Source organism: Pan troglodytes, chromosome 21 (genome assembly GCF_028858775.2).
Source record: "Pan troglodytes isolate AG18354 chromosome 21, NHGRI_mPanTro3-v2.0_pri, whole genome shotgun sequence".
NCBI lineage: Eukaryota > Metazoa > Chordata > Mammalia > Primates > Hominidae > Pan > Pan troglodytes.
The window spans coordinates 41490927-41513022 of NC_072419.2; the positions used below are offsets into that span (position 1 = coordinate 41490927).

A 22096-nucleotide genomic window follows, 5' to 3' on the forward strand; every position below is an offset into this window, starting at 1 on the left:
CTCGAACTCCTGACCTCATGTGGTCCGCCAGCCTCGGCCTCCCAAAGTGCTGGGATTACAGGCGTGAACCACTGCGCCCAGCCCCAATTTACTTTTTTCAACAAACTAGAGTGGAATCCTTTATTCAACACAGCTTTGCTGGAGATCAAATGGAAAACACTGAGTAAAGCAAAGCCATCTGACTGAGGCAGGGTGGGGATCCAGAGCTCTGTTACTCAGCCTCTTCTTCAATCCCTGAGGCAGCTAAGCAGAATTCTAGGGTTCAAAATCAGATCACTGAGCCACATTGTCTCAGGTATCTATTTTAGCTCTGCTAGTCTCTGATCTTGCCTAATGATCCTCCCCTCTCTCACCAGCATTCACAACTATACCCCAAAAGTGGGTGAGCTAGACACGCGGAAAGCTATTCGCCAGGCTTTCGATGTGTGGCAGAAGGTGACCCCACTGACCTTTGAAGAGGTGCCATACCATGAGATCAAAAGTGACCGGAAGGAGGCAGACATCATGATCTTTTTTGCTTCTGGTTTCCATGGCGACAGCTCCCCATTTGATGGAGAAGGGGGATTCCTGGCCCATGCCTACTTCCCTGGCCCAGGGATTGGAGGAGACACCCACTTTGACTCCGATGAGCCATGGACGCTAGGAAATGCCAACCATGACGGTAAGGCCATGAGGGGACAGGGGTCAGTCTTGGGCTGCTCAGTTGTTGGGAAAGAACTTGGAGGACATCCTAGATGAGTTTCCTGCTTTCTAGAGCCTCTTGTCCAAGAACTAAGACCGTAAGAGGGTGGGAACTGTGATTTCTGATAATATTCAACGTTCAATCCGCCAGGGCCAGGGCCACGGAGATGAGTCAGATCACTTAGAAGATAGTCCGGTTGGCAGGAGAAAAGTAAGGTTAGGACAGTAAGAAGATAAAGTAATGGACCAGAGGCTGAAGAAAAAGTTTAAAAGGGGCCAGGCACAATGGCTCACGCCTGTAATCCCAGTACTTTGGGAGGCCAAGGCAGGTGGATCACCTGAGGTCAGGAGTTCAAGACCAGCCTGGCCAACATGGTGAAACCCTGTCTCCACTAAAAATACAAAAATTATCTGGGCGTGGTGGCGGGTGCCTGTAATCCCAGCTACTCAGGAGGCTGAGGCATGAGAATCGCTTGAACCCAGAAGGCAGAGGTTGCAGTGAGCCGAGATCGCACCATTGTACTCCAGCCCAGGCGACAAGAGTGAAACTCCATCTCAAAAAAAAAGAAAAAGTTAAAAGGCATTAAAGCTGAAAGAGGGGTCTGAAAGTAGTAGGCTCTGGCCTGAATGATGAGGGCTCCAAAAGCCATCTTATGAATGACACGACTGGCTCTCTCCTTTGTCACCCTCACAGGTGAGTAGCAGGCCCTGAAATTATTCTGGCATCCTTGGATAATTTATCCTGCACCACTATGGTTCAATGAATATTTATGGAGGCAGAGTCAATACCGTGCAGCAATAGTAATGATACCCTGCAGGTTGCCAAAAAATTCATCATCAATATTTACTCACAAGGCACATGCTTAGTATGTAGGCAAGTGTACATTATTACACTCATTTTTAAGATGAAGAGTTGGGGCTCAACTGGCATAGCTGAAAGGTGACAATGCAGGTATCAAGCCCTGGTTCAACTACTGGCTATGTGATACCCTCGGTCTCCTCGTCTGCAAAGTGAGGGGCTGGATTAGGTGATCGATAAGGGCCCTTCCAACTCTAATGAACACGATACAAAGTCTTGCGAAGACCAGGGGGAGCTGAATGTTTGAAAAAAATGGCATGATCTCTGTCCCCTGGCAGTCCAGAGTCAGTCTAGCAGGGGAGTTAGGTGTGCACGTAAGTAACCCTGTCATAGACAGACTCTACCCAAGGCTGTAGCAGAGGCACGAAGAAATATGTAGGAGTTTGGAGGAAAGAGGGACAGAGGAGTGTGGCTTTTGGATTATAAGAGATGACAATTAGTGGGTATGCTGGTGTTCTGAGGCCCGTGCCAAGTGCTTGCCACCCATTATGTGTGGAAACTATTATATCTATTAATACATTATAATGCATAAATTTATGTATTAAGCAATATATAATGTTAAATTATTATTATAGGTAAATATTGTTATCTTCATTTTACAGATAGGTAAACTGAGATATAGAGAAACATTAAGTCACCTACCTAAGGTCCCACAGTTGGTGAATGGTGAAATAAGGCTTTGAATCTGGGCATTATGGCCCTGGAGCCCATGCTGTCAGCCATCATGCTAAGCTTCCATGGTTCTCAAACTGTAGGGCACAGCAGAATCACCTGGGAACCATTTTTAAGAATTCAGATTCCAGGCCAGGCACGGTGGATCACACCTGTAATCCCAGCACTTTGGGAGGCCGAGGCAGGTGGATCACCTGAGGTCGGGAGTTCAAGACCAGCCTGGCCAACATGGTGAAACCCATCTCTACGAAAAACACAAAAATTAGCCAGGCATGTTGGCGGGCGCCTGTAATCCTAGCTACTCTGGAGGCTGAGGCAGGAGAATCCCTTGAACCTGGGAGGCGGAGATTACAGTGAGCCGAGATCACGCCACTGCACTCCAGCCTGGGCAACAGAGATTCTGTCTCAAAAAAAAAAAAAAAAAAAAAAGATTGCAGATTCCAGGACCCTAACCTCTTGTCATTCTGATTCTCTGGGTCCGGGGTAGGGCCTGGGAATCTGCAATTGGTCTAATACATTCCTGGGGCCTTCTGATGCAGGTGTTCCATCACCATGAGAAACGCTATCTTAATACCTAGAGTTTTCCTACCTGGCCTGATCATAAGAACCAATGGGGGTTCTTGTTATAAACGGGGATTCCCAGGCCCTTCCCACAGAAATCCTGACTCTTGAGCTCAAACAAGCTTGGGAAACACCGAGCATCCTTTTTTCCTGCCCTGCGGCTGCTCCAGGCTGAGAGCAGACTCTCAAAGCTGGTTTGGTGTCTATAGTTGGGGCCATGTTTGGTGTCTATAGTTGGGGATCACCTCCTTGAGAACACTTTATATCATTGCATGGATTAGGGATTGGCAGCTCTGGGGTTATCTGTCAAAGGCTGGACCAGGAGGTGGTTTGGCCAAGGCTCAGCCTAGGCAAAGTCATGAACCTGTTAAATTGTTCTTTGTCCTCTTCCTTCTTCAGATTTTTGTCCTCTTTCCTATTGAACTCCGTTTCCTTTGCCCTGGTATCTCTCCCGTATGTCCTGCATGTATTCCTGGCTGAGTACCTATTCTTTATCTCATTCTTATTTTTGGATCGGTGTCAACGAATGGCTGTCTGTGCTAACAGATAAGATGTGAGGAGAAGAGAACTAATATTTTTGAGGCCCTGTTATGTGCCAGGCACTGTTAGCTGATAAGGTTTTAGTTATATTCCTGATAGAGGCAAATGAATGTCCAAAGAGTTGTCCAGAGGCAATGGGAAGACACTCCCACTCCTCTGCCCTCCCCTTCTGCCCAACACTGGGGGTGTGCACTTCCCACACCTGCTGCTTGCTTTTGCAGAACTTGTTGGACCCAGCCCCCAAATCCCAAGAGCCGGTGGTATGTGTGGGAAGGACCGGGGACCTGTGGATGGGCACCATCCCAGCACCTCTCCCATCTGTCCAACCCTAACCTTCATGAAAGACTGCCAATTCTGATAGAAATTCCAAGATTGCTAATGTTTTCTTTGGATAAGAATCAGGACTTTGCTCTGCTCTGGAAAACCAAGCAGGAACTGTCCAGATGCAGCTCAGGACCACAGCAATCGACTCCTGAACTGGAATGCAGTGAAGGCAGGTTTTGGGTGAGAGGCAAGGAACCAAAATTTATTGAGCATCCATATATTATCTCATTTAATTTCCACATAGACTCAGCAAAGGGGTGGAGTTTCCTGGGAACTTTTTGAACTTATTAGCTTACTTCTTTTTTCTAAACTCTCATTATGGAAAATTTCAAACTCACAAAAGTAGGAAGAATGATTCTATGATCTCCCAGATACCCACCACCTGCCTCAGCAATTATCAACGTTGTGGCATTCCTATTTATCTACCTTTTTTTGGCTGATGTATTTTAAAGAAAATCTCAGGCATTCTAACATTTCACCTTTAAATACTTTAGTATATACCTCTAACAGATAAAGGCTAATTTTTAACATAAGCACACAATCATTATCAAGCCCAACAAAATTAACAATAATTTTTTAAAATCTAATACCCAGTTCGAGTTCACTTTCCCAAAGTACCTTGGAAATGTCTTTTACAGTTGTTTGCTTGAATCAGGATCCAAACAAGATCCACACACACATGGCTGACATGTCTCTTAAAGCCCTTTTTATTTAAAACACCCCCGTCCTACACACACGTTTCCCTCCATATATTTGTTGAAGAAACTGGGTCAGGTGTCCCGAGTATAATCATTTGGCATGACTAGAATCAAGTTTACTTTTAATACGTCTCTCTTGCCCATAATTCCTGAATGTTGTTCATTAGATTTACAGGCTGACTAGATTCAAGTTCAATTTTTTTGGCAAGAATACTTCCTAGGTGGTGCTGGTACTTCCTATTCACCATATTAGCAAATACATATGATGCAGACTGTCCCACTTTTAGTGATGTTGAGGTCGAGCATTTGCTTCAGGTTGTGTCAGCCTGACCCAACCATTATACAATTCACCTGGAGAACTTAAAAAACAAAAACAAAAAAGATTGCCTACGTCCCAAACCAAACCTCCTGAATCAGAATATCTTCCCCACCTCCTCCATGTGTTTAAAAGGCTCCCCGGGCCAGGTGCGATGGGAGCACTGGAGTAATCCCAGCACTTTGGGAGGCCGAGGCGGGCAGATCACCTGAGGTCAGGAGTTCGAGACCAGCCTGGCCAACATGGCAAAACCCCGTCTCTACTAAAATTACAAAAATTAGCCGGGTGTGGTGGCACATGCCTGTAATCCCAGCTACTCGGGAGGCTGAGGCAGGAGAATGGCTTGAACCCGGGAGGCGGAGGTTCAAGTGAGCCGAGATTGCACCACTACACTCCAACCTGGGTGACAGAGTGAGATCCTGTCTCAAAAATAAAAAAGAAAGAAAATACTTTTTAAAAAAAATAGGAAATTCACCCCTTTGGAAAGTGGCAGAGCCAGGTGTGACCCCAGGACTCTGCATTTTTAAGTCACCACAGGTGGTTCTGCTGCAGGTGGTCCGAGTATTTCCCTTGGTAAAATACGGTGCTTTTGGCGCTATTCCATTCCGGGGGCTGTCACCTGGTTCTTCAACACAAAGCTTGTCCTCAAGGAACCTACAGTCCTGGGGCAGCGAGCATGTGCACTAGTGGCGATCATGTGGGGAGGAAGCGGTCAGTGCCATAAAGGCAGTTCAGGGAAACTGCTGGGAGGGCACAGCAGAAGGAGCACTCACTGCCAGCTGGGAAGTCATGGAAGGCTTCCTGGAAGACAGGCATGGAGCTGAACTTTGAAGGAATCAGGTTATTCCAGGGGGAGGGGCAGCACTGGCAGAAGAACAGAGGCAAAGGGAAATGCTGTCACCTTTCGTGGGGCTGGGGGAGTTAATGAGATGGGAACGACCAAATATGGAGATCCTAAAAGAAAGAAATGAGGTAGAGACAAGGTCCACTTGAGTAGCCGAGTAGACTGCTGGGGACTTGCTCGGAGGCCCAGGGACTTACAGGAACACACCCTATCAGGGGTGCTGGTGCTCACACACAGCTCAACAGGACCCTGCTAATGAAGGGTAATACTTCTGTACCAGGAGCTGGTATCAGCGCATTACACACCCTGCCCCATGAATCTTCACCCCCATCTCTATGACGAAGGTGCCATTGTTCCTTCTATCTTCCAGAGGAAGAATTTAAAATGTCACACTGCTAGGACATGGCAGAGCTGGGATTCAAAACCAGGCAGTCTGGCTCCCAGACTGCATTCCTGACCACTCTGCTTCCCTGCTGCTCACCCTCTTGAAGAGTGAAGACCCTAGCAGCCTCCTGCCCATGGAGCATGGGGTCCTCATAGCAGGCCTCTCCTCCTCATACCTCTGCCTTCACCTCACAAGCTCAGGGAGTCCTCCTGCCCCTGCCCTGCTCCCTCTGTCTCCCCCTCAGGGCTCTCTTGGGTTTCTGTGCAGCAGGATACTGGCTCCCTCGCTCTTCCCTTCCTTTTGGTTCCTGGACCCAACCCACAGGCCTCTTTCCTTTAAGGGGTCACTCCTGTTCTCTGCAGACCCAGCACAGGGGTTAAAAGAGCAAGAGACAAGGCTGCGGACAAAGGTTTTGAGTCTCCCACGGTGCTCAGAGCCGTGTTCCCTGGTTCCCAGCTGAGCTCCCTGTGGACAGCCCCTGGGGAAGAGCCTGCTCAGGAGACAGAGGCCCTGAACAGCTTGTCCCAGGTCATAGAATAGCCCAGGAGCACAGCCAGGACTGGACCCCAGGAAGCAGAGCTGCCTTCCGCTGGCTCTACCAGTTTGTTTGGGATGGAGCTCAGCGATGAGCTCACCCTTCCCTGCTGCCAGAGGGGCCAGGACCTGAGGAAGGAGCTGGGGGCGGCCTGGCCCTCTCATGCCAGCAGAAGGCCAGCCCCAGGCTTTTGGCCAACCTTGCAGTGATCTTGCCCATCCCCCTTCCTTTCCGTTGCTCAAAGGTGGCTTCACAGAAGACACTGGCGGTGTCAGTAGTGTGGCAGGCATGTACTGCCCGTGGCCTGGGTCTGCCCCATGGGGTTCTTCTCTCTTCCAGAGACCTAAGCCAGGAAGGCCAAACAATCCCCACCCCCATGTGTCCCTAGGCCAGTGACGCTGGGGCCAGAGTGGGCAGTAGGACTCTAGACCACCTCCTAGGTTCCTGGCAGCCTCCCTGGACTTACAGGTGGCAGGAATGGGCCGAGCCATGCCTTAGGGCCAGAAGATAAGAGGCAGGGCTCAAGGGGCTACAAATGCCAGAGGTCAAGGCAAGCAAGGGTCTGACACTGGGCAGACAGGAGTCAGGACTGGTGATCCACAGCCTACCTGACTCCCTACCCCCTGCATTTTCTCCCCAAAGCTGCGGTTACTTCATCCCCCTAAGTTCAGGCCTCCTTGTCCTGTCCTAGGCACAATACAGAAGCCCAGGGGAGTTGGCTTTCAGAGGATCTGGTTGCTGGCGCTCCACTGGCCTCGTGCTTCCTTTCTGGTCAATGGGCTTCCTCCAGTAACCAAGCTTCTATCTTACATAGGATTACAACAGCTGCCATTCTGTGTCACACCACGCACTTCACGTGTATCTTATTCAACCTCACACAACCCGGTGAGGTAGGTCTGATGCCCCCATTTTACAAGTGAGGACATTGAGGCTTAGGGGTAGCCCTGCTGGCCATATTCACAAACTGGCAGGGGGAATGAAGGTAATCTGTCCTACTCAGGAGCCCAAGCTCGTAACCACCGTGCCATGGAGCTGCCTCAGTTCCACCCTCAGGATCCTGTGTCCCACTTCCAGGACCTGGAGTGTGTTTTCACCTACACTTGAATCCCTGCCTCAATCTTGGCCAACAGTTCCCTGCTTCCACAACCAAGGTCCTGCAGAGAGCTGCCCACGCCCGGGCCCCGCCTGCCCGGGGTCTCCTGAAGCTGACTGCCAGTTTGCCAGGACTTGCTCTCTTTGTCCCCACTCCCTCCCTCCACCTCAGGGCATCCTTTTTTTTTTTTTTTTTTTTTGAGATGGAGTCTCACTCTGTTGCCCAAGCTGGAGTGCAGTGGCGCGATCTTGGCTCACTGCAACCTCCACCTCCCAGGATCAAGCGATTCTCCTGCCTCTACCTCCGGAGTAGCTGGTACTATAGGCGCAGGCCACCATATCTGGCTAATTTTTGGTATTTTTAGTAGAGATGGGGTTTCACCATGTTGGCCAAGCTGGTCTCGAACTCCTGACCTCAAGTGATCCACCCCGATCAGCCTCCCAAAGTGCTGGGATTACAGGCGTGAGCCACCACGCCCAGCCAGCTCAGGGCCTTTTCATCTCTCGCCTGGACCCCAGCATCCAAACAGATCCCCCTGCCCCAGGTCTTGTTCCCTCTAATCCTCCCTCCAACTGCAGCCAGAGTGATTTAATTGTATCACCACCCCCACTCCTACTTAAACCCCCCACTAGCCAAGAAGCTGATCCAAATTCCTTTGTATGGCATTAAGCGCCCTGCTTTCCAGCCTGGCTGACCTCATCTCTCTCCGGCCCTCCCCTCCTGCTTTGTTCCAGAGCCAGGTGGAATGAAACTGCCTGTCTCTGGACTGTGTTTATTGCATTCCATCCGCCAGGAATGCCACCCCCACCCTTCCTCTCCTGCCCCCTGAATCCGTTCTCCTAACTTCTGATCTTTCAAGACTCAGCTTCAACTTCACCTTTGTGAAGCTTTCCCTGAACATCTTCCTCCAGGTTTAAATGACCCCTCTCTCCTGAGAATCCCTGCTCGACAACTCCCAGACATTCTTAAAGCACCCAGAGCCCTCTGCCTCACTTGTCACTCTCTCTCTCCTTGTCCCTGCTCTGCAGAGAGGCTTGGGAGGCAGGGGTTGTGTCTGATTTCTCTGTATGTCCCTGGTGTCCAGCACGGGGCCTGGCACAGGGCCCGTGCTCGGTGTTTGCTGAGGTAATGGGTTGGCTGACCGACTCATATCTAAGCAGGTGCCCTGGGCACCTCCCCACACTCCTCTCCACAGGGAACGACCTCTTCCTGGTGGCTGTGCATGAGCTGGGCCACGCGCTGGGACTGGAGCACTCCAGCGACCCCAGCGCCATCATGGCGCCCTTCTACCAGTACATGGAGACGCACAACTTCAAGCTGCCCCAGGACGATCTCCAGGGCATCCAGAAGATCTATGGTGTGTGGCAGGGAGAGGGGGGACTGCTCCTTCCTCGGGGCTGGGCTGTGACTGCCTACCTGTCATGGGGCAGGGGACGAGGGAGGGGGACGTTGCTATCATCAGCACTGCTGCTGTTTCTCTGTGTGTGACCTTTACAGACTTCCAATGGCTTTGCCTGGCCAGAGGGCAAGGCTTCCCCTGGCACACCTGGGAAACCTAGGGGAGGGTCTGAGCTGTAACTGAGAGGGACAAAAGTGAGGTGAGGGCCACCCATTCCCTCTCCTTTACCCCTCCCCTTCCACACTCTTCCCCGTCCCTTCATGCTTCTCTCCCTCCCTCCCACACCAGATGGTGACTGAGCGCTCCCATAGATTCCACCTCTAGCCAGGCAGGTTCACACATCTGCAGGAGTAACGGTGATACAGCGTGATGGGGACTATAACCAGAGCTTTGTTCTTTAAAAAGAAAAAACGGGGGCCAGGCGTGGTGGCTCTTGCCTGAAATCCCAGCACTTTGGGAGGCTGAGGCAGGCAGGTCACTTGAGGTCAGGAGTTTGAGACCAGTCTGGCCAACATGGTGAAACCCCATCTCTACCAAAAATATTAAAACAAACAAACAAAAAAATTAGCCAGGTGTGGTGGTGGGCACCTGAAATCTCAGCTACTTGGGAGGCTGAGGCAGGAGAATCACTTCAACCCAGGAGGCAGAGGTTGCAGTGAGCTGAGATCGCACCACTGCACTCCAGCCTGGGCAACAGGGCGAGACTCCGTCTCAAAAAAAAAAAAAAAAAAAAAAAAAAAGAAAGAAAAGGTGAAAGATGAGAAGCTACTGCTATCTAGGTAAGATATGAAAGGCCTCCTACACACCTCTCTCCCAGTTCTGTTCACATTGGTATGTGAGGTTCTTGTTCTGGTCAAGTCAGGTGAGCTAGGGAGACCAGTTTACTTGAGCAAATGCTTGTCAAGACAGCACAGGCACCCACAGCCCACAGGCTACGGAGCACAGAAGGAGGGCTCCCTCTGGAGGAGATGACCCAGCCAGAGCCCTGGAGGACAGGCAGGACCTCCACAAGTAAAGCAGCAGAGACCAGGTGGGGGCTGTGGGTCCCAGAAGCTATTCCAAAGGTAGAACAACAGGATCTGCTGACAGATCAGACATGGGGTGAGAGGAAGGAGGGAGGGTCAAGGATGCCCCCAGGGTTTCCAGCTTTTGTAATTGTGAAGCAATAGGGTCCACCAGTCTGCAGCTCAAAATTCTAGGCTGGAGGCCGAGGCGGGCGATTACCTGAGGTCAGGAGTTCAAGTCTAGCCTGGCCAACATGGCAAAACCCCGTCTCTACTGAAAATACAAAAAATTAGCCTGGCATGGTGGTGCACGCCTATAATCCCAGCTACTTGGGAGGCTGAGGCAGGAGAATCACTTGAACCCGGGAGGCGGAGGTTGCAGTGAGCTGAGATCACACCACTGCACTCCAGCCTGGGTGACAGAGTGAGACTCCGTCTCAAAAAAAAAAAAAAATCTAGGCTGGGATATTTATTTGGGATCTTTGTTGTTCAATACAGTAACCACTAGTCATACACTAGTATGTATTAAATAAACTAGTATTAAATAAACTAGTATTAAATTTCATAGAAATGAAATTTAAATTTATATTAATTAGGCCGGGCGCGGTGGCTCAAACCTGTAATCCTAGCACTTTGGGAGGCCGAGGTGGGAGGATTGCTTGAGGCCAGGAGTTCAAGACCAGCCTGGGCAACAAAGTGAGACCCCTGTCTCTACCCCCCAAAAAATATATTAAAATTATAATTTCAGTTATAGTTCTTTAGTGGGTCTCAGTCACACTAAGAACTAGTCATTCATCTTAAGACCTCAGTAGCCATATGTGGCTGTGGCTAGGGGCTACTGTAGTGAACGATGCAGATACGGACCATTTCCATCATCACAGAACACCCTACTGGACAGCTCTGATGCAGGTCTGTAAAGCCATGAGCCTGGATGAGACCACCTAGAGCAGTGATTCTCAACTTGGCTGCCCTTTGGAATTACCTTGGGATTCTAATAAAAAAACACAGACACCCAGCCCTCAGCTCTAGAGATTTGGTTTTATTAATAGTTGGGTATTGGGCATGGTGGCTCACGCCTGTAATCCCAGCACTTTGGGAGGCCAAGGTGGGTGGATCACTTGAGGTCAGGAGTTCAAGACCAGCCTGGTCAACATGGTGAAACCCCATCTCTGCTAAAAAAAAAAAAAAAAAAAAAAAAAAAAAAAAATTACCTGGGTGTGGTGGTACGTGCCTGTAGTCCCAGCTACTCGGGAGGATGAGGCAGGAGAATCACTTGAACCTGGGAGGCAGAGGCTGCAGTGAGCTGAGATCGTGCCACTGCACTCCAGCATGGGGGACAGAGCGAGACTCCTTCTCAAAAAAAAAAAAAAAAAAAAAAGTTGGATAGCTGGCCTGGTGCTTCCTGAACATCCAGTTTGAAAAGCTCCCAAAGGTGATCCTAATATGCAGCCCAAGTGGAGAAGCACTGACCTAAGGATGAAAATGTAGAGACGGAAGAGAAGAGGACCCAAGGGCACGCCAGCCTCTAGAGTAGGGCAGATGAGGACACGCAGCCAGCAAAGGAGACCGAGAAAGAACAGCCCATGAGGCAGGAGGACAACCAAGAGAGTGTTTCCAGGAAAGTGTTTCTATGAATCTTGCTGCTCAAAATGTAGTCTTCAGACCAGCAGCATCAGCATCACCTGAGAGTGTGAAGGAATGCAAACTCTCAGGCCCCACCCCAGGCCCTCTGAGCCCTCATCTGCATTTTAGCAACATCCCCAGATGATGCATGTGCTTATTAAAGTCTGAGTAACCATTGGATGATCTTGGCAGAGCAGTTGGAGTGGGTGACGGGTAGAAGCTGCACTGGGGTGGGAAAGAGAATAAATGAAGGGGGTGAGGAAGTGGGGCCAGTGCGTGTGAAGGGGGCAAAGAGGGTACGGCCTAAGGAAGAGCGCTGACCCTAAGGAAGGACATGATTGCTCTGTAACAGGAGAGAGAAAAGAGAAGATACCAGATTCGGGGATGGAAAGATGAGAGTCCCATTCTAATGGCTATTTTCATCCATTTTCTCAAAGACTGGGGGAGTTAAACTGGGGAGAGGGAACAGGAGGCCGAACTGGGACAGACTTGTCTCAGAGCTGCCTGGGTGATGCTGAGACTGGTAGTGGGAGGCGGGAAACGGCTGCCCCCTCTCTAAGATGCAGCTCCTCTCTCCAGGACCCCCAGCCGAGCCTCTGGAGCCCACAAGGCCACTCCCTACACTCCCCGTCCGCAGGATCCACTCACCATCGGAGAGGAAACACGAGCGCCAGCCCAGGCCCCCTCGGCCGCCCCTCGGGGACCGGCCATCCACACCAGGCACCAAACCCAACATCTGTGACGGCAACTTCAACACAGTGGCCCTCTTCCGGGGCGAGATGTTTGTGTTTAAGGTAGGGCCAATGGATTGGCACCACCCAGCTGGCCCCTGACCTTTCCTCCTCCTCCCCGACACCATGGAGCTGGGGAAGGCTCCTGATTTGGGATTCGATTACAATGGGGCCTGGACAGGAGCTAGCCCAGTGGCCAGGGCATGGGGTCTCTTCCTAGTGCTGCTGGGTGAATCAACTGTTCCCAAGAGGGAGGGGGAAAGATGGGTGATCCCTCACCTCCCCTGGGGTTAATGCTGGGAGAAAGTGCTGGAAGCTGGCTTCTGGTCTGTGACCACCCTTCTTGGGACCTCAGTTTCTCCATCCGAAACCTGGGGGAGTCATTCCTCTAACAAAGAGTGTGTGAAGATCCAGTGAGTACCCGGCTCTGAAGATGGTCAACTTGGAGTAGGGGCTAGGTCAGTGGCGGCTGAGTCTGACTCCAGACCCTACCAAGGCTTGAGGGGCTGCTACTGGCAGCAGCCCAGGGTATATCTTGTCATCTGTCCTCCATCAGCCATGGACTGACAGGGTGGCAGTCTGCTTGACGTGTTGCAGGTTGGGCTCTCGGGGAGTGAACTCTGAGGTGGGGTCTGGAATGCAGGATTTCGATTAGGGAGTACTTTCAGAATCAACATTTGTGAGGGGGAGAAGGAAGCAGGACAGGGAAGAGGGAGAGGTTAAGTGGCAACAGAGGCCCATGGCAGCCTCAGCCACCCCCGCAGGGAGCTCTGGGGCTACGGTGGCCTGTCACTCAGCCTACGTTGGGTCCAAAATATCTGGAACATTATAACCCCTACCTCATTCAATCACTGGATGAGGAAGGGCATCCAGTGACTGAGGAGAGCTCTCTGAAGCAGGGAACATCCCCAAAGGGGCTGACAGTTGAAAACTGCCTGCTGGCCACACTGCTGGCCACTGGGGCAACAAGCCCTTCTCTGAAGGGGATCTGGGCAGGCTGGCTCCATCACACAGGATGGTGAAAGAGGCTGCCTCGCTCCCCTTGTGGAGTTCTCCCAGCACGCGCTGAGCACTGCGCAGGAATCGGGCAGCGTGAGTCAGCCCCAGTCTGGCTTCTCACTGAGTGGCTCTAGGCAAGTCACCTGGCCTTTCTTAAGACTCCGTATATTCAGATCAACTTAACAGAGACATGAAAGTCAAAATAAGGTCAAAAACCTGGATGTCAAAGTGCTTTGTAAAACACCTTTTAAAATACTACTAGCTTTTGTACCATCTTTTACAAATCACGCTTCTTCTTCTGCACTCATTCTACTTTGATCCAACTGAACTGTTCATAGGCAGGTCCGGGTTTTATCATCCCCATTTACACATAAGAAAACTGAGGCCTGGAGGCCGGGCGCAGTGGCTCACGCCTTGCAATCCCAGCACTTTGGGAGGCCAAGGAGGGTGGATCATAAGGTCAGGAGATCAAGACCATCCTGGCTAACATGGTGAAACCCCATCTCTACTAAAAATACAAAAAATTAGCCGGGTGTGGTGGCGGGCACCTGTAGTCCCAGCTACTCAGGAGGCTGAGGCAGGAGAATAGCATGAACCTGGGAGGCGGAGCTTGCAGTGAGCCGAGATTGCGCCACTGCACTCCAGCCTGGGTGACAGAGCGAGACTCCATCTAAAAAAAAAAAAAAAAGAAAGAAAACTGAGGCCTGGAGGCTACAGGCCTTGCCTAGACTGCTTGTGTACCAGCCCAAGACTGAGGCACCAGTTACAAGAGGCGTTTTTACTGGACTCGGACTATTTAGCTGCCATTTACTCAACATGGACTGTGTGCCCCGTACTGTTCTGGGCATTTTGCCTAGAATCTCTCATCTGATTCTCCATTATTACCTGCACTTGCAGGTGAGGCCTAGGTCATGCAGCTATAAATGGAGGAATGTGAATTTATGCCCAGGTCTCGAGGGAATTCCCATGACTTGGCTTCCATGATCCTGGCCCTGCTGGATGGAGCCAGCCTCATGGAGGGCGCTCGGCCCAGGCTCAGTGACCACCCCAGCCTCCCACTGTCCCGAGGACCAGTCTGGCTGATGTCAGTGACGCTCCACTGCCCCCATGTGGCCACTCCAGGCCCCAACATCATCCTTTCCGGCTCCCTCACACCTCCTTTTCCACACCAGGCCTGTCTGCTGTCTGTCTCATTGTCCACCCAGCAGCAAGAGTCAGCAGGAGGCTGAATTGAAGACAGTTACAGGAGCATCCTGTCTTCCTCCCAGGGCTTTAAAAGTCAGAAGCAGCTAATGGACAGTCTCGGTGGAGGGCTGGGCTGTTGGGACCTAAGCCCCACAGCTGCAATCACTGGGTTCGGAGGCAGGGCCTGACACACCTCTCTCCCCCTCTCCCGCTTCCTCCCAGGATCGCTGGTTCTGGCGTCTGCGCAATAACCGAGTGCAGGAGGGCTACCCCATGCAGATCGAGCAGTTCTGGAAGGGCCTGCCTGCCCGCATCGACGCAGCCTATGAAAGGGCCGATGGGAGATTTGTCTTCTTCAAAGGTAATGTAGCCTGTGCTGTGGGACAGTTCCCTGCCCAAGGTCTTGGGACCTCCTTTTTCCCATCTAAACTGGAAGAGGCGGGGTGGGAGGCAGATGTCCTCAGAGGGCCCCTCTAGTCTAACGGAGACACTGACCTCTGACAAATCAAGTCAGAAAGTGAGACTGAGAATCTGTATGTGCCGAGATTGGGGGGGTGACCAGCTTCGTCCACATGAAGTAGAGTGTGGGACAAGCAATTGAAGACCACCCAGTACCTCATGGGAGGCCATCGGGTCAGTTCTGTAAGAACCCAGAGGGAAGAGGTCACTCAAGCTGGGGAGGTCGGGGGAGGGTGTGGGAGGGAGCTAAGGTGCCCACCCTGTACCCAGCACTGTGCTAGGTTGTTTCATGACAGTTATCTTGACTCGGGCCAGACCTCAGATGGGTGAGATACAGATAGTGAGAAGCAAGGAAAGCATTCCAGAGGGACAACGGCTGAATAAGGAGCAGGGCTGGGATGTGTACGGGCGGTCACAGGGCTTACAAGACCCACCTGATGGCCACGGAGGCCCCGCCTTGGAAAGCTGTGAGAAATGGCCCAGAAAGGTCATTTGGAGGCAAATCCTGAAGAGCCCTGGCTGCCAGGCCAGAATGTGGTCTTGATCCATTAGGCCAAGGCTGGAAATTCATGGAATGTTTCCGAGCAGCAGAGAGCCAGAGGGCAGGAGGTGACAGACATGGCAGGGGCAGGGCAGCCATTTCTGAGGTGGTTCTGGAGAGCGCCACACTCATGAGGCCCAAACGAGGGAGGAGCCGTGCGGCTGAAGGGCAGGGGACAGCTGCCAGGAGAGTCAGAGGGCCTCAGAAGTGGCTGAATACTCGGCCAGGCGCAGTGGCTCATGCCCGTAATCCCAGCACTTTGGGAGGCCAAGGCTGGCAGATCACCTGAGGTCAGGAGTTCGAGACCAGCCTGACCAACATGGTGAAACCACGTCTCTACTAAAATTACAAAAACTAGCCAAGCATGGTGGCACGTGCCTGTAATCCTAGCTACTCAGGAGGCTGAGGCAGGAGAATCGCTTGAACCCAGGAGGTGGAGGTTGTGGTGAGCTGAGATCACACCATTGCACTCCAGCCTGGGCAACAAGAGCCAAACTCCATCTTAAAAAAAAGAAGTGGCTGAATACTGAGAGGAGAAGGAAAGAGAGGGTCAACAGTGAGGCTAGGACTCCCTGTTGGGGACCTGGGAGGCAGAAGGTGATGAGGAGGGAGCCCCTCTGTGGTGCAGATGAGGAGCTCTGGGGAGCCAGCCAATGCAGAGCTGCCGGTAGGCCGAGGGAGGTCAGGGTTTCTGGGTCTGCTGCTCAGGTCCAGTGGGAGAGCCTCAGAGTCGGGTGTCACTGGTAGCAGGTTTGGAGAGTGGTAGTGCATATGCAAAGTCATGTAAGTGGCTGAGATCACCAGAGAGGAGAGAGGAGCAAGTCACATGAACAAAAGAGGGTGGGACTCGGAGCCCAGGCAGCAGAGGCAAGTTGTCCAGGATCTGTGACTGGCCTCAGGCTTCCTGCCCTTCCCAACTCTAACTGGGCCAAGGGGCTGAGGGCATCAGACTGTTTTCACCTGACACCCTGAAGATGGGCAAACGGCACTGAGTGACTGGGAAAGCTGATCCTGGGCTCCTCTTGGCCACAGGTGACAAGTATTGGGTGTTTAAGGAGGTGACGGTGGAGCCTGGGTACCCCCACAGCCTGGGGGAGCTGGGCAGCTGTTTGCCCCGTGAAGGCATTGACACAGCTCTGCGCTGGGAACCTGTGGGCAAGACCTACTTTTTCAAAGGCGAACGGTACTGGCGCTACAGCGAGGAGCGGCGGGCCACGGACCCTGGCTACCCTAAGCCCATCACCGTGTGGAAGGGCATCCCACAGGCTCCCCAAGGAGCCTTCATCAGCAAGGAAGGATGTACGTAAGGGCCGGGCCAGGGTGGGCATGGGGAGCTGGTTTTATGTGGTCCTCACCAGTGCCCACGGGCATACTCAGTGCCCATGGGCGTCCAGGTTTGAAAAAACACCTGGTGGCAGACAACTGCCTCATATCTACCCATGTTCACGTGGTCCATTAATTCACTTACCAGCTGCCAAGTCACACTTTTTCATCTGCAGGAATGATTCACGGCAGAGAGACGTTGTCATAGACTGACTTCATTCCTTCAGACAGCATTTCTCAAACACTTATCCTCAGTGTACTCCAGGGACGCCTCGAGTTACCAAATCTGAAAAGCAATGATGGGCATGCATGTTTCAAAGCCACTTTTTCACAGGGCTCGAGGGCAAGAAGATGGAAAGAAAACCTTCAAAAAAAATTTTTTTTTTAATTCTAAGAGATAAGGTCTCACTCTGTCGCCTAGGCTGGAATGCTGTGGCATGATCATAGCTCACTGCAGCCTCAACCTCCTAGTCTCAAATGATCCTCCTGCCTCATCAGCCTCCCAAGTAGTTGGGATTATAGGCACATGCCACTGTGCCTGGCTAATTTACATTTTTTTGTAGCGACAGGGTTTCACTATGTTGGCCAGGCTGGTCTCAAACTCCTGGCCTCAAGCAATCCTCCCACCTCAGCCTCCCAAAGCCCTGGGATTACAAGTGTGAGCCACTGCATCAAGAGAGAAACTTTTTATGTTTCCTGAACTCCTCCTAGAAGCCATGCTGGCCACCAGCCCCCACAACTGCCATCAGACACTCAGCCTGTCTCCCCACCAGCCTAGGAGCTTCTCAGGAGGAGCTGCTAGCCTGGCCAGATGCAGAGTGGGCCTCCAGGAGTGTTTGTTAAATAGATCTCCATTGATATGGTCAAAGACACAGACTCTAGAGCTGGACTGGCTGGGTTCGTAACCACCATAGTACCACTCACTATGAATCTGAGCAAATCTTTAATAAGTTTTCTGTTTTCTCATTTATAAAATGATAATAACAGTACCTACCTTTATATAATGGTTTTGTGAGGATTAAAGAAGACAAATTATGTAGCATACTTAGAAATAATGCCTAGCACACCATCCATGCTGTAGATTTTAGCTGCTATCGTCATCATCATTGTCATCATCATGGATTTCAGTTTATGTGGATTGACAGGATTCATTCACTCACTCCATAATAATAGACAGCTTGTGTGGTGGGAGCTGGGGACGTAGCAGTCAACAGGACTTGCAGAGGTCCAAGTCTAGGGGCATAAAGCAAGATGGCAACAGACGCTATAAGGGAAAGACTCCCAGCACTTTGGGAGGCTGAGGTGGGAGGATCACTTGAGGCCAGGAGTTCGAGACCAGCCTGAGTAACATAGTGAGATTCCATCTCTACAAAAAAAAAAAATACAAAAATTAGCTGGGCGTGGTGACATGTGCCTGTAGTCCCAGCTACTTGGGAGGCTGAGGCCAGAGGATTGCTTAAGACCAGGAGTTTGAGGCTGCAGTGAGTTACAACTGCACCACTGTACTCCAGCCTAGGCAATGGAGTGAGACCTTGTCTTAAAAAAAAAAAAAAAAGGGAAATAAATGCTGGGAGAGAGCAACGAGCTAGAGGGGGCAGTGTTAGAGATGGCTGGGAAGGGGTCTCTGAGGAGGCTTCACTGCTAAGAAAGCCAATGGCCACAGCTGCTATTTGTTGGCTGTCTTGTATACCTGATGCTTTACGCACAAGATCTCCCTTTTTGGGGAGCCTCAGAGACAGGTGACATCAAGGACCGAGACCAATGAAAGCCCTAGCCACGGTGGGAAGCCAGCCAATAAGGACGGCCTAAGCAAGCTGCTTTGCCCACTGACTGGGCCGCTCAGGCTGTTGCTCGAGCCCTGGGGTGGTTGCCCAGGGAGTGATTGGCAGGGCTGCCCAGCCTCTCTCCCAGAAGGCTCCCAAAGGTCCTGCATCTGCGTTGTGAAGTGATGTGTGCCAAGCCAAAAAAATCCATAATTGCAGAGAGGTCTTGCTGTCAACACAAGGTGAAATCTTGCTCCCTGCCTCCCTTGGCTCAAGTAGGAGCCAGGCTGAGGCTTAATGGAACCCACATGAGCAGGGCAAGGGGGACCTGTGCGCACAGTGTGACAGAGCTGTGACCCAGGCTTGCGTGCAAGGGGTCCTCTCTGGGCAGCACAAAGTGAACCATGTCCCAGTTCTCCCTGAAGCCCCTCTGGTTTCCTAGCACCCGTAGGATGACAGGCGGACCACTCCAGGTCCCGCGTGCCCCCCTCTGCAGCTTCTTACTCCATGACTCAGCCAAGCACTGCACCCCAAACCTCCAGGTGTGCCCACCTTGCCTCCCTTGCCACAGTGCCTGTGCCCTCCTTTTCACACTGCCCCAGAGCAGGTGCCGGAAGTGTCTGGGAGTGGTGATGCTGGGCTGTATTTCTGCAGATTACACCTACTTCTACAAGGGCCGGGACTACTGGAAGTTTGACAACCAGAAACTGAGCGTGGAGCCAGGCTACCCGCGCAACATCCTGCGTGACTGGATGGGCTGCAACCAGAAGGAGGTGGAGCGGCGGAAGGAGCGGCGGCTGCCCCAGGACGACGTGGACATCATGGTGACCATCAACGATGTGCCGGGCTCCGTGAACGCCGTGGCCGTGGTCATCCCCTGCATCCTGTCCCTCTGCATCCTGGTGCTGGTCTACACCATCTTCCAGTTCAAGAACAAGACAGGCCCTCAGCCTGTCACCTACTATAAGCGGCCAGTCCAGGAATGGGTGTGAGCAGCCCAGAGCCCTCTCTATCCACTTAGTCTGGCCAGCCAGGCCCTTCCTCACCAGGGTCTGAGGGGCAGCTCTGGCCAGTGCTCACCAGGGCCAGCAGGGCCCTAGGCTGGGGTCGTACAGCTGAAGTGGTGGGTGCATTGGCCTAGGCTGAGCGTGGGGCAGGGAATTATGGGGGCTGTGCCCCAGGGTGGGTGTCTGGCACCCAGCTGCCAGCCTTCTGTCCTGGGCAAACTACTCCCTACTTAAGGGAATAGGCCAGGCTCCATCCGGAGGCAGGGACCATGCCAGGAGGAGCCCCTGTGGTCACGGCATCCTGTGGTGTCCATGAGGTACCACAGCTCCACTCCTGGCTGGAACCCAGCACCCTCTGTGGGAAGCCAGCACTAGCTCTCATCCCCCATCCGGGAGATACCACCAGTCCTGGTCCCCTTTTGCCAACACCTGCTGGTCAGATGTCCCCCTACCCCCACCCCACTGTCCTCCAAGGCTACAGGACCCCTGCTTCTGACACAGTGGGCAACAAGCCTGGGTTTCCCTGCTGGCAGACGGCAGATCCCTCAGGAAACCTGCTCCACTTGTCAGGGTCTCTTCGGAGACCCAGGATTTAGGGTCACATGCTGCAGGCAGGGCTGTGGCCCAGCTGGGTCTGACAAGGACCCAGCTGTCACATCGTGAATATTTAAATGTCCTGTCACTACTGTCCCATTTTGCAAAGGCTGCTTGAGGCTTTAGGTGAACTAGAGGTGACTGTCTTGGTGATGAGGCCAGCATAGCGGCCCTCCCCCAGGCGACAAGGACCAAGGTGCTGCTAAGGCCACTCTAGCGCCCAGACACCCCAGTAGCTGAGCTCTGCTCCTATGGCTACAGAGCTGGGGCAGAAGCTGACCCCATTTCTGGAGGAAGATCCAAGTTTGTGACCGTCCTCCACTCCCCTCTATTGTCACTGTCCCCAGCTTTGCTCCAGTCTGTCACTTGCAGCCTGGAGCTCAGCCTCACCAGTTAGGTGAGGCAGAGATGGCTGCAGGGCCAACACTGGCAGAGCCTGGGAGTCCTTCGGAAGGGGACCAGGGCATCTGAAGTGCTCAGTGCCCCCACTACTCTGAGGCCGACTCCAGCTACTCTGAGGCCGACTCAATCTCTCGGCTGGAAGCAGTGTTTTCCCAGAGCTTGGCCCTTGCTGACCTCGCTCACTGGGCCCATCTTCCCACACTGCTTTTAGAAGGACACCCCTACCGGTAGCAGCCCCAAGCTGAGGGGGCTCCCTTTTTGACCTTCACTGGCCTGCCCTTCACTGTCTCCAGCAGGAGTTCCTAGGGCTTGGCCTGCCTTGCTCCAGTACGGCGGAGGCAGCCCTGCTTGTCACTGAGGAGCCCTAGACAAGGCCAATGGGTTCATCAATGCCCACTGGCTCTCTGCCAAAGCCAAAAAGAGGTGTCAGGCAGTCTCCAGCGTGCTGGCCGGGTCTCAGATGCCACTCCTGCTCACTGAGCCTGCATGGGCCTTGCCCCCGACCCTGTGGTCTCTGGGATTGGGGTCGGCTTACCCTGTAGCACAGACAGGGACTCCTGCTGCCCTGGGAGCTGTCTCAAGCAAAATCTCTTGTCCCAGAGGTGCCCATGTGGGTCCGCTGTGTCCCCTGTCATCATCCTTGTTTTTTCTCATTTTGGCCAAGGGCAGGCTCCCTGGGACAGGCAGGGAACAACTGCGGAGATATTAGTGATTCATAGGTTTGTACAGTGTTTTATACTTTGCAAAGCACTTTATTAGCTCACACCTGTCCACTCACATGAAACTCGTGTTAGGCCCTGGGAGGCCGACGGTAACTCTCACCGTGCCCTCAGATGAAGCACAGAGAGGTTGTTACTTGCCTGGGCCATCCAGTGGGCTGGCTGGGTCTTGTGTCCCCATCTGTGGACCCCTCTAGGGTCTGAGATGAGATGAGAAGTGTCTCCTGTATCCACCTCTTCCTGGCCTCCCTTCCCCCACTTCCTGGTCCCTGTCCACTCCTCAGGTTGGTGCTCTCACTTCTTGAAAGCTCTAGGCACCCCCGCCTCCCGCCAGGCTCCCCGTTGGCTCCTGGCAGGCCAGCTGAGAATGAACAGGAGATGGAGGCAGGCAGCCCAGGCTGCAGAGGTGAGGGATGTGGGGCCAGGCCCAGAGGGCTCAGCCTAGAGGCTTCCAATCTCAGATTCTCCTACCTGTGGTCATCTGTCCATCACCCCAGGACAGGGCAGACAGAGGGGCAAAGCACTGGGGGCCCCAGGGCCTAGCTTCCCCTCAGCCTGGGGGACATCACAGCATTTCAGTGTCAGTCACATTTTAAACTGATCAGCCTTTGTATAATGTTTTTTAAATCATTTCTAAATAAAACAGAAATACAGAGTGTGTCATTTCCCTGGGATGAGGGAACAAAGATCAGGTTCCAAGAGTAACCTTAGGACGCTCTGGGAGGAGAACCGGGTCCTTTGGGGTGTCTGGGAGCTGCCCACCCATCTCCTCTGCCAGACCGGCGGTCAGATAGCCTCCCTCTACAACAGGCTGGCCCTGGGGACCCAGGGTTATTGGG

The 22096-nt window shown here is 52.5% G+C and overlaps 2 protein-coding genes across 3 annotated transcripts in view; one reads left to right on the top strand and one right to left on the bottom strand.

The window, feature by feature from the left end:
* Positions 1-21910, top strand: part of MMP24 (matrix metallopeptidase 24) — a 39325-nt gene extending 17415 nt beyond the window's left edge. Inside the window, exons 4-9 of the mRNA XM_016937754.4 lie at positions 357-661; positions 8704-8865; positions 12114-12328; positions 14672-14810; positions 16482-16748; positions 19190-21910. Coding sequence (XP_016793243.1) covers positions 357-661; positions 8704-8865; positions 12114-12328; positions 14672-14810; positions 16482-16748; positions 19190-19527 — 1426 coding nt within the window. The 3' untranslated portion in view covers positions 19528-21910. The remainder of the gene's footprint in view (positions 1-356; positions 662-8703; positions 8866-12113; positions 12329-14671; positions 14811-16481; positions 16749-19189) is intronic.
* MMP24OS (MMP24 opposite strand) overlaps positions 1-22096 on the bottom strand; it is a 53222-nt gene that overhangs the window by 29457 nt on the left and 1669 nt on the right. The window contains exons 2-3 of one of the 2 annotated variants that reach the window (XR_676212.5): positions 16918-17058; positions 13488-13934 (exon numbers count right to left, since the gene is read on the bottom strand). The gene's annotated coding sequence lies outside the window, so the exon portion shown is untranslated. Of the gene's footprint in view, positions 1-13487; positions 13935-16917; positions 17059-22096 lie in introns of those variants that run through there. The other variant, XR_676210.5, reaches the window with a different exon arrangement.